This window comes from Myripristis murdjan, chromosome 4 (assembly GCF_902150065.1).
Source record: "Myripristis murdjan chromosome 4, fMyrMur1.1, whole genome shotgun sequence".
Taxonomy (NCBI): Eukaryota; Metazoa; Chordata; class Actinopteri; order Holocentriformes; family Holocentridae; genus Myripristis; species Myripristis murdjan.
The window spans coordinates 15677591-15690393 of NC_043983.1; the positions used below are offsets into that span (position 1 = coordinate 15677591).

The 12803-nt window shown below is 44.1% G+C and overlaps 1 protein-coding gene across 3 annotated transcripts in view; it reads left to right on the top strand.

The window, feature by feature from the left end:
- Positions 1-12729, top strand: part of ralgps2 (Ral GEF with PH domain and SH3 binding motif 2) — an 82886-nt gene extending 70157 nt beyond the window's left edge. For 2 of the 3 annotated variants that reach the window (XM_030050124.1, XM_030050125.1), the window contains exons 10-21: positions 1426-1563; positions 2309-2399; positions 2741-2808; positions 2950-3088; positions 3329-3480; positions 3563-3617; positions 4213-4290; positions 5316-5421; positions 6332-6424; positions 7530-7635; positions 8018-8109; positions 8227-12729. In XM_030050124.1, coding sequence (XP_029905984.1) covers positions 1426-1563; positions 2309-2399; positions 2741-2808; positions 2950-3088; positions 3329-3480; positions 3563-3617; positions 4213-4290; positions 5316-5421; positions 6332-6424; positions 7530-7635; positions 8018-8109; positions 8227-8256 — 1148 coding nt within the window. In that variant the 3' untranslated portion in view covers positions 8257-12729. The remainder of the gene's footprint in view (positions 1-1425; positions 1564-2308; positions 2400-2740; positions 2809-2949; positions 3089-3328; positions 3481-3562; positions 3618-4212; positions 4291-5315; positions 5422-6331; positions 6425-7529; positions 7636-8017; positions 8110-8226) is intronic. The other variant, XM_030050126.1, reaches the window with a different exon arrangement.
- Positions 12730-12803: the final 74 nt, after the last annotated feature.

A 12803-nucleotide genomic window follows, 5' to 3' on the forward strand; every position in this document is an offset into this window, starting at 1 on the left:
AAAAATAAAGGACATTGATTTTTCCTTAAATAATCAAACTGATCAGCTTAAAAACCTGATTTTCATGTGCATGCGTACACATGTAAACGGATTCATAGTCTCTGAGCCCGAACAGCCAGTTTTCCTGAACGTGCGTCTCTTTGTGTGTGTTCCAGGCAGAGTGGAGCCTTGCATGACTAACTGCTGTTATCCACTGACATGCTCTGAGATGAGAAGCTATAGCGGTTAAGCCTCCAGTATCCCCCGTCTTCCTCTTTTGCTCCCTATTTCTCACTCTCCCCCTCACTGCTGTCTCCATAACATTGTAAGCTGCTTCTTTTGGTCTCAGCCTCTCTCTCTCTGGTTATAATCAGACTGTGTTGTGTATGGCATCCTGAAGAGAGTTTTGGCCCTTATCTACAGTGCTCATCCTGTATGTGTTGTCAGAGTGCTTATTTGTTTGTGTGTATCTATCCAGAGTGACCACACACTGTTGTTAATGTGTGTAAGTTCATATGTGCATGCTTTTGAGTATAACAAAGATTTCCAAGAAAGGGGTTAGGGTGTGGGTATCATGATGTCTAGTGTGTGATAACTTTTCTCACATCTGCGCTCACTCTCGTCTCTGGCATGTGAGGGATGCGTTGAGCAAGAAGACAAAGGAGGAAAGGGAGAATGGAAGGAAAGACACATCAGCAGTTCACTCTTGAAGCCTGTTAATCTCACTTTCCAGAGTGATGGGAAGCTGCTTCTGTGTTTGTCTCCAAATGTTAATATTTATGTAATGAGAGACAAAGAATCTTAGTTCTGCTCCAAACCTGTCGCAGAGAGGGAGGAAGGAGATGGAGAAAGCAAAAATGATGAATTAAGTGCAAGGGGAAGGTGGAAGGGTTTGGTCTCTCATCTTCAGTTTGCAGTTTGTGCAAAACTGAAGATGAGAAGATAAGCCCTCAGTGCAAATTTCAGTCAGCATAACTCCACTGTGGGGAGAACTGATCTGGGCAAATGAAGTCATCAAAGTCAGCAGGAGTAACCTATATGCAAGTGGCGGAGTTTGTTCATCCCTGTTTGTTTTGGCCTGTGTAACATTACATACCGTGATTACGCCTGATTCTTCACACAAAGAGACACGCAGCTGCATGGCACTTGCACATCCTTGTGCGTCCAAGCACATCTGGCCAATTACAACATGATGGTCCAACTTTGTTTGTGTGCACATGTGTTGACTTTCTAATGGGCTGAGCTCTCTGTATGTGGTCTAGGATGGACTCTCGTTCCCCAATTGAATTCAAAATAACACCTCTGACAGCAGGACTCTGTCTTCTGTTGGCTTGCATATGAGCCGTCAATTCACTGAAGGATGCTGGGCAGTATGGGGATGGGGCATCATGCACCTGTACTGGTTTAATATATCATGTTGTGTTTTTCTCTGCTCCTTTACTGTAGGTATATACTTGTCTGATCTGACGTACATAGACTCAGCCTACCCCTCCACGGGCAGCATACTGGAGAATGAGCAGAGATCCAACCAGATGAATAACATCCTCAGGATCATATCAGACCTGCAGAGATCCTGTAACTATGGTGAGCTTATATATACACACACATACATACACATGCATACATATTCTTGTACACACAGACCTGAGTTCAAATCCTGTGTTGAGAGACATTTTCCCAGCTGACGTAATTGTGAGAAAAGGCACTCAATGTCTCCCAGCAATTTTTAACAAAGTATCATGCTGCTATTACTTAAACACACACGCACAGACACATTTCCATGATTACTCTAAAGGCTGGCTTATACTTCACAGGACAGATGTTCAAGAACGTCACATGACGTGATAATGTTGGGCATTTATACTCTATATACTGAGGTGTTTGTGAGCAGCTGTGTCTATGGCAACATGGACGCGTGTGATGTCTGATGTGAGATTTTTCCAGTGCCACGGGTATACCAATGGTCTCAGCTATCTAAGCTCAACAGTTAACGCCTCAATCCACAATATATTTGATACTCCGACCATCACAAATTGGCTGTGTCAGTAATGGCTGTATTCACTATAGATTCAATGTGGTTGAGTCGACATAGTCTACTTGGACTGTACAGATTAATTTGTTTTTCCCTGGCAAGGCAAAATGCTCTGAGGATGGTCAACCAATCAGTGCCGTGTGATACATCATGACACGTATCTGTTCTGTTTCAAATTTCAGGGGCTGGAGAGTAAGTATGTTATATCCTGCACAACGACACAAATGGAGTTGTGCAACGTTTGTCTTTCAGCATATGAGTTTTCGTTAATGGCTCTCACTGTCTTCCTCCCCCCAGATATACCAGTGTTGCCTCACGTCCAGAAGTATCTCAACTCAGTCAGGTATATTGAGGAGCTGCAGAAGTTCGTAGAGGATGACAACTACAAGTAAGACTGAACAGTTTTTGTTTTGAAACATATCACGGCACTTCATAATATTCAGGAACTGACAAAAAAGCAGTGATACAAACAACCACATTTGGCCACTCTATTAGGTATCAGGTCTCAAGACGTTGCCTCATCATTACTGCTTTAGTCACAGAAGCATCTTACTGCCAGGAAACTTTGAAATACATTTTTGATACTGTTTCTGCTTTTGTTGCTTGTTGCTGGGAGAATCACAAGTCTATGTTACTCCGAAAAAATCCTGTCCTCTTGAGTATTTCAGCGTTGAGAAATTCACTGAATAATAACTCAAATTGATGGGTTGAGTAATATTCTTTGTTCAGGTTGTCACTGAAGATTGAGCCAGCCACCAGCACACCACGAGCTAATGCCTCCAAAGAGGACCTTGTCGGTGAGTTATTCACAGAATTAGCATAGTATAGGTCTCTGTGGGTTTTTAAACATCAAATTAAATGCGTGCATCATCTCTTTGCGTATATACCTACCCTTCTCAGTCTGTAACTCTGTCCTTTCCTCTCATCCCTGCCTACAGGCCAGGAAGCGTCGGCATCTCCTCTCTGTGGCCGTAAGGGTACAGTAACAGCTGAGGGAACCAAAATCCCGGCCACACCCCCCTCTCCCAGGAACCTGCTGCCCTCGGGACATAGGAAGTGCCACAGCCTGGGCTACAAGTCAGTCATAGTCAGGCAATCTATAGAAATGCACTTTTTGGTTTTATACTATATAGACCAATTTTCCTTAAGTCATCAGCAGTGCATCAGTCTTTTGGTGGAGGATAATTCACATGTACTGAAAATTAAAATAAAAAATTACACAGGGACATTCTCATAAAGCACTGATCCCTCTGTTTCTCTCTCTCTCTTTCGGTTCTCTGGCACTACTGTTCGTCTGTCTCTACTGTGTCTGCATAGTTTTATCCATAAGATGAATACAGTAGAGTTTAAAAGCGCTACGTTCCCCAATGCCGGTTCCCGCCATTTGCTGGATGACAGTGTCCTGGAGAGCCACACTCCCACCAGAGGACAAGCAGAGAGCTCCACTCTGTCTAGTGGTATTTCACTTGGTAAGACACATGCATAATTAAAATCCACAATTGGTATTTTCAGCCGCAGTGTCTGACATGATTTTTGTATCTTTGTGTGCAGGGAGCAGCGAGGGCTCTGAGCTCAGTGAAGAAATGTCTTGGCCAGCTTTTGAAAGGTAAGGCTAACACATCCATGTTAATGCTGCATTCTGATCACATCCTCATACAAAAAGTCAATGGTAAAGTAGCCCCAGCCCTGTTGTGATTGAATGGTGTGTGACGCTCTGGCCTCAGATGTACAGCTACGCCACATGATCTGCCTCTCAAACATATACACTTGCCATGAGCAGCATTGCTTTTAGCCTTGCAGCCAAGGCTGTCATGCCTCATCCCTCTTCTGCTACTCGCAGCCTCTAGCAAAGATAGAAGAAACGCTTCTCAGGCAACCTGAAATGTATTAACTACTGTGTGCGCTTGAATCCCCTAACATGTAGTCCCACAGTGCCTCTAAGTTTCTCGCTAGTCCTGAACCAGATAGTGTCCTGACCCAGAAACCTGGGCCTGAAAATCATCTTAACATCCTTTCCAAAGCACCACTCTTACCAATCCTTTAACAATCCTGCAGCCACAAATCCATCAGTAACTCTCTCTAACAGTGTGCCAGATGACCACTCCTCCATCCAACCCTAACCCATGCAATATCAAAACAAAAAACTCCCGCACAGCCTTAACAGTGTTCCGTGCCCCCTTGTCCTATCCTATTCTGAACAGGACTCGGTTCTATCACTCTCTGGGCCCAGTGACCCGTGTGGCCCGCATCCCCTACAGAGGAGTCCTGAGGCCCAGCAGGTATACAAATCCCGACCTGAACGAACTTGACCCGAAACAAAAACCCTCTCTCCGCCTCCCTCCATGCCACTCAGCCCCCGCCAGGGGCCACTGTGTGCTGGTGCTTAAGAGTGTGTGCAGTGCTGGGGTAATCAGGTGGTGGGAAGGTGTGAGCGCATATGTGTTTGTGTGAAATCATGTGGTGGGTGAAGGGTAAAGGTTCTCTTGCGGCTCAGGGTTATGATTCTCTCTCTTTGCTCTCATACTGCCAACCATCAATCTATCATCTGGCTCTTGCTTTCTCAGACATGTGCATGCGTGTGCCCTCACAAACACACTCACACACATACACACACACATGCTGAGCTCACAGTCGACCTAGAGTTCTTCTGATAGGTGTCCAAGATATTTCAGAGCTTGGAGCGAGAAGTGAGTTTCCATAGTCACATTGAGCTCCATGTGTTGCTGGAAACAAACTGTTGCATCCTCATTCCTAAGGTAGAAAAGAACAGACTCTCAGGGTTATTGTGTATGATTGTAGCCAGTTCACATGGAAGTCCTATATTAGACATCCCTTGCGGTTATGGCGGAGTCTCCCTTCCCTCTCTCTCTCCTTCTCCCTCTCTTGCTCTCTCTCTCTCTCTCTCTCTCTCTCTCTCTCTCTCTCTCTCCATCTCTTTCCACCAGGCTTCACTGGGCTCCTGCACCAAGGCTTCCTGCTCTGATCCTCCAGACAGACACAATCTGCACACCACCTTACCGCTACCTGCTCTCCACCCTCCAGAGAGCAGAGCAAAGATTTATGTCTGCGAAATTCAATTCTGAGAATAACTATTAGCCCAAATAGGTGCAAAAACATAAACAAAAAACTTCATTGTGATTTAAAGCAGATTGATCGATTGGTGAGAGGGCTTTGTAGATTGTGTCCATAACATCTTCATCCATGTTCTGATCGTGTGTGTGTGTATGTGTGTGAGAATATGCATGTTTAATTGCGTTTGTGTGTTTGTTTATTGTGTGTAACATTACTTTCTGTCCTACTGCAGCTCAGCAGAGTCAGAAGAGCTTGCGGTTCACTTGTATCCCGGAGCAGTCACAGTCCAGGGGGTTTTGAAACGCAAGACTGTCCTCAAGGAGGGCAAGAAACCCACGGTGAGAACACACACAGATGGACGTGCATAGAGCACATGCACTGTTCAGACACGTATGCATGCACGTGTACAGGTTGAATCCTTGAGCAGAATAGCAATAAAGTCTGTCTCCAGCTTCCAGGTAAGTGGGCCTTGAAGACTCATAGACCCACACAGCCTTCCTCTGTTTCTGTCTTCATGTTGTGTTGTCTTTATGTTCTGCTCGAACTGAGCCTCTCTTATTTTCATTGCGGTTGGAAACAAATCTGGAGCTCTTTATATAGCTACCACAACTTGCATAATGCGGACATAGGTGATTGTGTAGGTGATTTATGAGCTTCTTTTGATGATGTAACAAGGTCTCAAAAGTTTTTCCGTGTCTGGCCTTGTTGTCAGGGGATACCTCTTGACACAAGGAGTATGAATTAGCTGTTCACTCAACTCCCTTGCTTTCTTTCACATTCCATTCCCCCATGTCCTTTGCCCTCATTATTTTCTTTGTATTAGTCTCAGAAGCTTTCAATCCTCTCTGCAGAACTTGATGCTAATTTAGAAAAGTGAACACACTCTACAGCCAACCAAGAATGGATTGGAAAAACCTTTTTTCCTTCCCTAAACCATCAACAGGCGTGCTGCCTCCCTTCACATTATTTATCCTCTCTCTGTCTTTCTAATCTTCTTGTCTCTCTGTCTGTCCTAGTTAAGGGTTTCTAGGTATGTCATGCAGCACTGAAGCAGGCATCAAGCCACCAACAATATCTCAGATAGTTAAATCTTCAAGGGGTGCTGATATTTTATTGGCAAATAATTACCAGCTGTGCTTCTTTCATTTCTTTTTCCTCATTTGAACCTGCTTAAGTAGTTAAATGCTGATGAGTATAGTAGTATTGCATTGACTCTCTCAGGCTGAATGTCTCTTTTTTTCCCCCCAGGTGGCGTCTTGGAACAAATACTGGGTGGCTCTGTGTGGAACTCAGCTCTATTACTACAGCCCCAAGTTCCTGAAGGCCTCTGAGAGAAAGCACGTAAGTCAACCTGCATTACACACACTGACTTGCCTCATCTTTTACTTTAACTCCCTATAACTCCATCTCTAAGGACTTTTTAAGACAAACATGGTTTGAAGCTTAATCAGACTCTGGAGTGTTTACAGAAGGTAAGACAGGGTCAATTAATGCTCAGATGTGCACCACAAAGCTTCCCCAGTGCACCTAAAAATGCCGATCTCAGTCCACTTGCATGTGAACTATGGTGCACTTCATTAAGAGTGAGATGATAAAAGTACCAACCACAGGAATTGACCCCAAAACCCCTTCAGGTTTATGGGCATAAGAAGATGGATGTTGACATCTCAGAGCCAGCAGTTACTCATGCTTGGAAAGTCTGGTGTAATGAAAATGAGCCAAGGGCAAAATCCATTCTCAGCTGATACTCATATTCAGGCTGTTTTCTTCATGTACTCTGTTACCTGTTATGAGGACCAGAAAAATTGAATTACAGCAGAGGGAAGACAAGTCCATTATGGTTAGTTAAAATGAAAGCAACTGGAATCAGATTTGTTTTTCCCTAAAAACTAGCAGCACACAGAGTTATCTGCCTCCAAGAGTGGTTGTGTGTGAAAGTGTTTGGACTGTATCAGCTTGACAGGAGATCATCTACTGAAACTGTACAGGAGCTTAGAGGAGAGCATAAGGGAGGGGAAAGGAGAGATGGGGCAAGGACTGCAGTGTTAGGAGAGGGGGGCAGTGAGGACAGGAATAGACAAACAGGATGCAAATGAGTGGAGGGACTGATGGGGAGATGCAGTCATTTGTGTGTGTGTGTGTGTGTGTGTGGGTGTGTGGGTGTGTGTGTGTGTGTGTGTCGTGTATGGAGGGTGGTGGGTGGTGGAGGGCTGGCGCAGCAGGGGGACAGACAGATGGTAGCACTCATTGAATAATGAGAGCCATGACATCACTGCAGTCCTGTGTATCACTCAGAGGCTAATGAGAACCTTGTGGAGTCCGCATTTGTTCTCATAGGCATGACAAAGAAGTTGCAAAAACACCAAAGCCTGTTGTACCTTTTCTTCAGCTTTTAGCTAGTGAAAAGAAACAGACTGAATGCTGTTTTCCCCTTCTGTCTGTTCAGTTCAAATCGACGTCCACCAAGAGCGTCTGTGTGGTGGGTCTGATGGCCATGATGGCTGACGACCCCGAGCATCCTGATGTCTTCCTGCTGACCGACTCAGAGCATGGTGAGACTGACACACACACACACTCAGCCACTGTCATAGAAAGCTTATCTGAATGTGGCAGATATATAAAATATATCATATGGATTGTTTACGCACATAAACATAAACATAAGCATCTATCTGACTGAGCAGTATCCAAGCCATATCGAGCCGTTCTTTGTCTCCATTCACTGCTGTTAGTGTGAGTGTGTGCACGCAGACACACACCAACTGCTTTGTTCCCCAGCCTTCCCTCTGAACACTGGGCTGTGAATTTGTTTTTTATTGGGCCGGGCAGGCTGCATGAGAAGGCTTCAGTAGTCTGTCTAGAGCGCTGAGGAAGGAGGCAGAAATTATCTTCTTTGAACTGGCATCTCTCTCTTTGTTTGTCTCCGTTTCCTAGGTAACACCTATAAGTACCAGGCAGGGAGCAGAAGCAATGCTATGCTCTGGTTCAAACATCTGAGTGCTGCCTGTCAGAGCAACAGGCAACAGGTATGATGCCACACACACACACACACACACACACACACACACACACACACACTCACATGCACGCAGGGTTGGATGTTACTTATTGTTACATACTTACACATCTCAATCTTTTCCTAGGTGCCAGCCAATCTGATGTCATTTGAGTGACTGATCCTGAGGAAGATAGTGTGACTGAGCGAACGAGAGAGGATTGAGGAAACAGAGGAGGAGGAGGAGGAGTACTGACTCAGTAGTGGGAGCTTTCACTGCCATGAGCCCTGAACGATGATTCTCCTAGCCCTGGCCTCACTGCAGCCTCACCTGCCACCACTGCCTTAACCAGAATACCCTGTGTGTGCGTGTGTGTGTGTGTGTGTGTGTGTGTGTGTGTGCGTGTGCGCATGTGTGTATGAGTGTGTGCGTGTGAGATGGGAATTAATATGTTGGCTGCACTGACTACTGATCAAGGACTTGCACCACTGCTCTGTTCTCCCATTTGCTGTTGGTCTCCTTCTTTTCCTGCAAGTGTTCAGCACTTCAGTGGACCCGTTTGGCTTCTCCTCTCCTCTCTCACAGATTGGACTTGAATCATCCTCTCTCTCTCTCTCTTTTTTTTTTTTTTTTTTTTTTTGTTAAGGGGACACTATCTTTTTATTGGTGTCTCCAACATTCTCTAAAGGAAGATTTGCGACTTTCAGTGGGCTTGGCACTCACATCAGTTCAGTCGCAGCGCACACACAGTCACATTGGACTAACCCATTGGACTTTTGAGGGTTTGAAAACACACTTTGTACTCAATTGCAACTTGGTTCACTCTTTCACCGCAGACCTTGCTGGTCTCTTCATTCACTTGAGTTGACTTGGGATCACAGGATTATTTACGCAATGATACACACACCCACACACACACACAGGCCTATTTGATTGCAGCATCATAAAGATAAGGGCTCTGATTCTCAATCGATTCCAGCAGAAACAATTCCCACACTTCCTGAATATGTCTAATTTTTATTACAGAACTCCTGCTTCCCTTTTTATGTCATATACTCGCTAGGTGTTTGTTATGTATGTATGTATGTGTGCATGTGTGCGTTTGTATACCTGCATTGTTGTAAGCAGGGGGAGAAGTGAAAATTTGCTTTAATCATAAGAATCTTGACTCTTCTGCTCTACACAAGGTACGATAATCCCAGAATCTAAGCTAAGATGTTTCCATCGCATAGAAAAAGAGTATCTTTGTTTCTTTTATGAACCTTTATTTTCTTGTGTGTCCTCTAGAGGTTTTCTAGCATCATCTGCTCTCTCTGTTGGCTGCCGTTAGCTCAGATAGGACATGCTTGGTTCATCAGGCTCTCACACACACACACACACTACACACTAAAGACTTGAAAACTGTGAAAGAGTCCAAGGGAGAGAGCAGCGAGAACTTCTGAAACCTGATTTTATCTCCTCTTCATTTTGTTGCTAAATATGGTCGGGGCCTCGGGTCTGGAGCAGATATGCAAAGCTATCTGTAGCCATACAGAATCTGTTTTAAATGTGTTGCTGTTATTGTTTTGTGGTGTTAGTCGTTGCCCCCCCCCCCCCCCCCCCCCCCCCCCCCTTCCCCTTTTTTTCCCTTTTTCCTCAAGGGGGTGTGGTTTTCAGTATTACTCTTTAGTAGACAACTTGCACACATTTAGGTAGTTTTTGTCTGTTACATTTGTATGTTAGTTTTAATTTTGTTTTTGTTTTTCGCCCTCCATTTTTGGAGCAGTCATTTTGTACATTTTATTTACATTTGTATTTTATTTTTGCTTCCCCCTCCCCCCCTTTTTCCATTATAGTGCAGACTCAGTTGAGGACACAGCTCAATTTTAGGTCCTAACCCCTTTGCTTCTGAATTGGAATAGTATGAGCTCCTTGGTTATAATCTGTGCCAAGTGATGTGGCTGTCACTCACTGTTTTCTTCATGTTTGATGAAAGGTTAGAAAAGGCAAAAGGGCAGAACTGCCATGGAATCAGGTGTAGGCGTTGGCCTGTGTCACTGCGAAACCTCATGATTTACAGTTTCCAGTGTTTATCACAGATGTGTCAGTGTGCCACAGATACACTATTCCCGTGTATGTTTTGGTCAGGAGCAAGTGTTAAATTTTAAATTTCTCCCCCAAATTTCCATCCAGCTCTCTCTCCTGTTAAAATAACTGTTTACATTGTATGTTTACACAATCCTTTGCCCCAACATCACAATCTTATCGTTGTTCCCTATGTGCTGTATGTACCCTCGGAGACATATTGAAACTTTTAGAGAAACTCAATTCCCCACCTATCAACAGGGTATGTTAAGCTCAGAGTTTGTTCCTGGCTATTGCTAAGGGTGGGAAGAGGTTAAGATATCCGTGCACCCAACGGTGGATCCCCACTAATGCGCTTTGTAGACACACTCGCTATGAGTCCTGATCCTCTGCTCAGACACAGTCAACCCCCTCAGTCTTAAGTCCTGGTCTCACATTGGGCTGACGCAAACTAGCCTGTTCACTGTGTTGGCCTGCTAAAGGCATCCATTCCCATCAGTGCCTTTCAGCTGTCCTCAAGACGTTATGCAGGAACGCAGCCTGGCCAGCAATGTTTGGTTTGGGTCAGCCAGAAATCACCGGTAATACAGAATCACCAAGGAGTTTCCAGCACAGACATCTTCTGTCCTTTGTATAATAGCTTTCTCTGAAAGGGAGATGCTAGTGGTTTAACCTGTGGATGAATGAATGAGTAAGCCAAAAACAAGCATAACAGTGCAGCAGTGACGTATGTGCGTGCATGTGTGTGCCTCAGCATACTTTCTCTATTTTTTTAACATAGTAATTAAAGCCAGGTAGGCAATCTGTCTAGGCTGCCATCGCTGTTGAACAGTGGGGTAACCAGCTCGCTAATCATCTGTGTGACTGCCAGCTTGTGCTAAGGCTCCATGCTGGCTTGCTTTGCACTGGATGCAAGTGTGAAAAGAGGAAGACTTGTGAACTGAAGTGAAAAAGGACTTGTGTCTTCTGTATGTCTGCTGTGAGTGACAAGCAAAATGGAAACTAAGAGAGACTTGAGGTCTTTGATAAGCACAGGCACAATGGTATGACATGACAGAATCCCAGAGCTGCAGCACCATGGAGACCAATAGTTACTGGTACTTGAATGCCATTGGTTGGCTAGGGACAGTTGTGTGGTTTTTCTCCTGCTCACTGATAGGTGTAGACAAGCTTATTAACGTGCTGTCATTTTCAATGAAAGAGGTCCAGAAGAGAAAGTGCAGCTTTGCCAGCTTTGCACCATTTAAAGTCGGTGCATTTAACTAAGAATGAATGTAGTGACAAACCCAAAGGTCTGATAAGAGGTCATACTGTGCCGGACAGAGCTAACTGTAGCTACAGTATAAGATGTAAATGATCAGTCACCATCCTGCTCAGATATGCCTGTCTCTTCTTTCCATTTACTTTGATTTTATATGAGAATTAAGCAAGAGAAAGCCAGATTAAGTGGCGGATGTAACGGATGGGAATGCCTGAGTTACCAATTTAGGAACTAACCACACAGGAGAGGTGCTTTTGGGGCACCTTGGAAGGGTTTTTTTTTTAATATGTTTAGGTTAAACAACCTTTCTCTCAAGAAATCCCTGAATGTCAGGCGCTTTCTGTGTGTTCCTCATTGTAACGTGAGTTTACATGTTTCTTTTTTTTATTATTATTTATGTACAGTGTATAGTCAAAATATTGGAAACACTTAGAACCTGTAAAGATTTCCATCAGCTTTGTAACAGTTTGATCTGATTCTGGGATGTTTTGTGGTTTTGATCCACTAATTTTGTAGGTCATGAGGTCAATGCTAATCACAGCTATCACAGTGAATGAATTTGAGTTATAATCAAGGGTCTCTATTGTCATGATGGGAATGGGGGGGGCAATTTCACAATCTCTTCTAAACGCACTGTTGGGATCATTTCTATTTGTTAAGATCAGTGCCTTGTTGATAAGGCCATAGTCATCCTGGAGGACTCTGGTCTGATTAATAGATGCATTGTGGGATGAGGTCGGTTACTTATACCACTGGTGGAAATTGGATAAGCCTTCCAAATTCTGACTGAAATTATTTCATTCTAGAAAATGTACCCTGTAAGAAACACCACAACCCTTTGCTGTAATTAGAATTTGTTTCCTTTAATTTGACCATGCCATGTACCACTGCACAACTAGCTCTGTATGATTGAAGTGGCCTCTTGAACTCATTTCTTTTTAACCATCATGAAAAAATGTTCAGATGAAGTGAATGGGAAGAGGAAGTGTTACAGTGTGGTTTATGCAATTTGTTTTCTCTTCTGGGGTGGTGAAGAAATGGAACCAGTGAGAACCTACGCTTCCTTTGCTCTGCCGACTCTGACAAAAAAAAAAGTCAGTGACACCTGTCCAATGCAAAGAGCTTTGTTCAAGTCAACAAAGTCGCAGTGGGTGATATATAAACTCTATACTTTTGATCTTCACCCTTTACCTGGCTCTGTTTGTGTCTGTCCCTGTCTGCCCACCTCATGACTGCGGCTGGCGCTGTGACCTCAAACTTGAGTGACGTGCTCCCAGGCATGAAGACTGAGAACCAATAAACACTCTGCCCTTTTTTACTCCACACATCTGTTTCATGCTGTTTTCTTTTGTAGCCTGTGTGTGTTTTGAGTTTAATGTGTCTGTTTGTCAGGTATCCA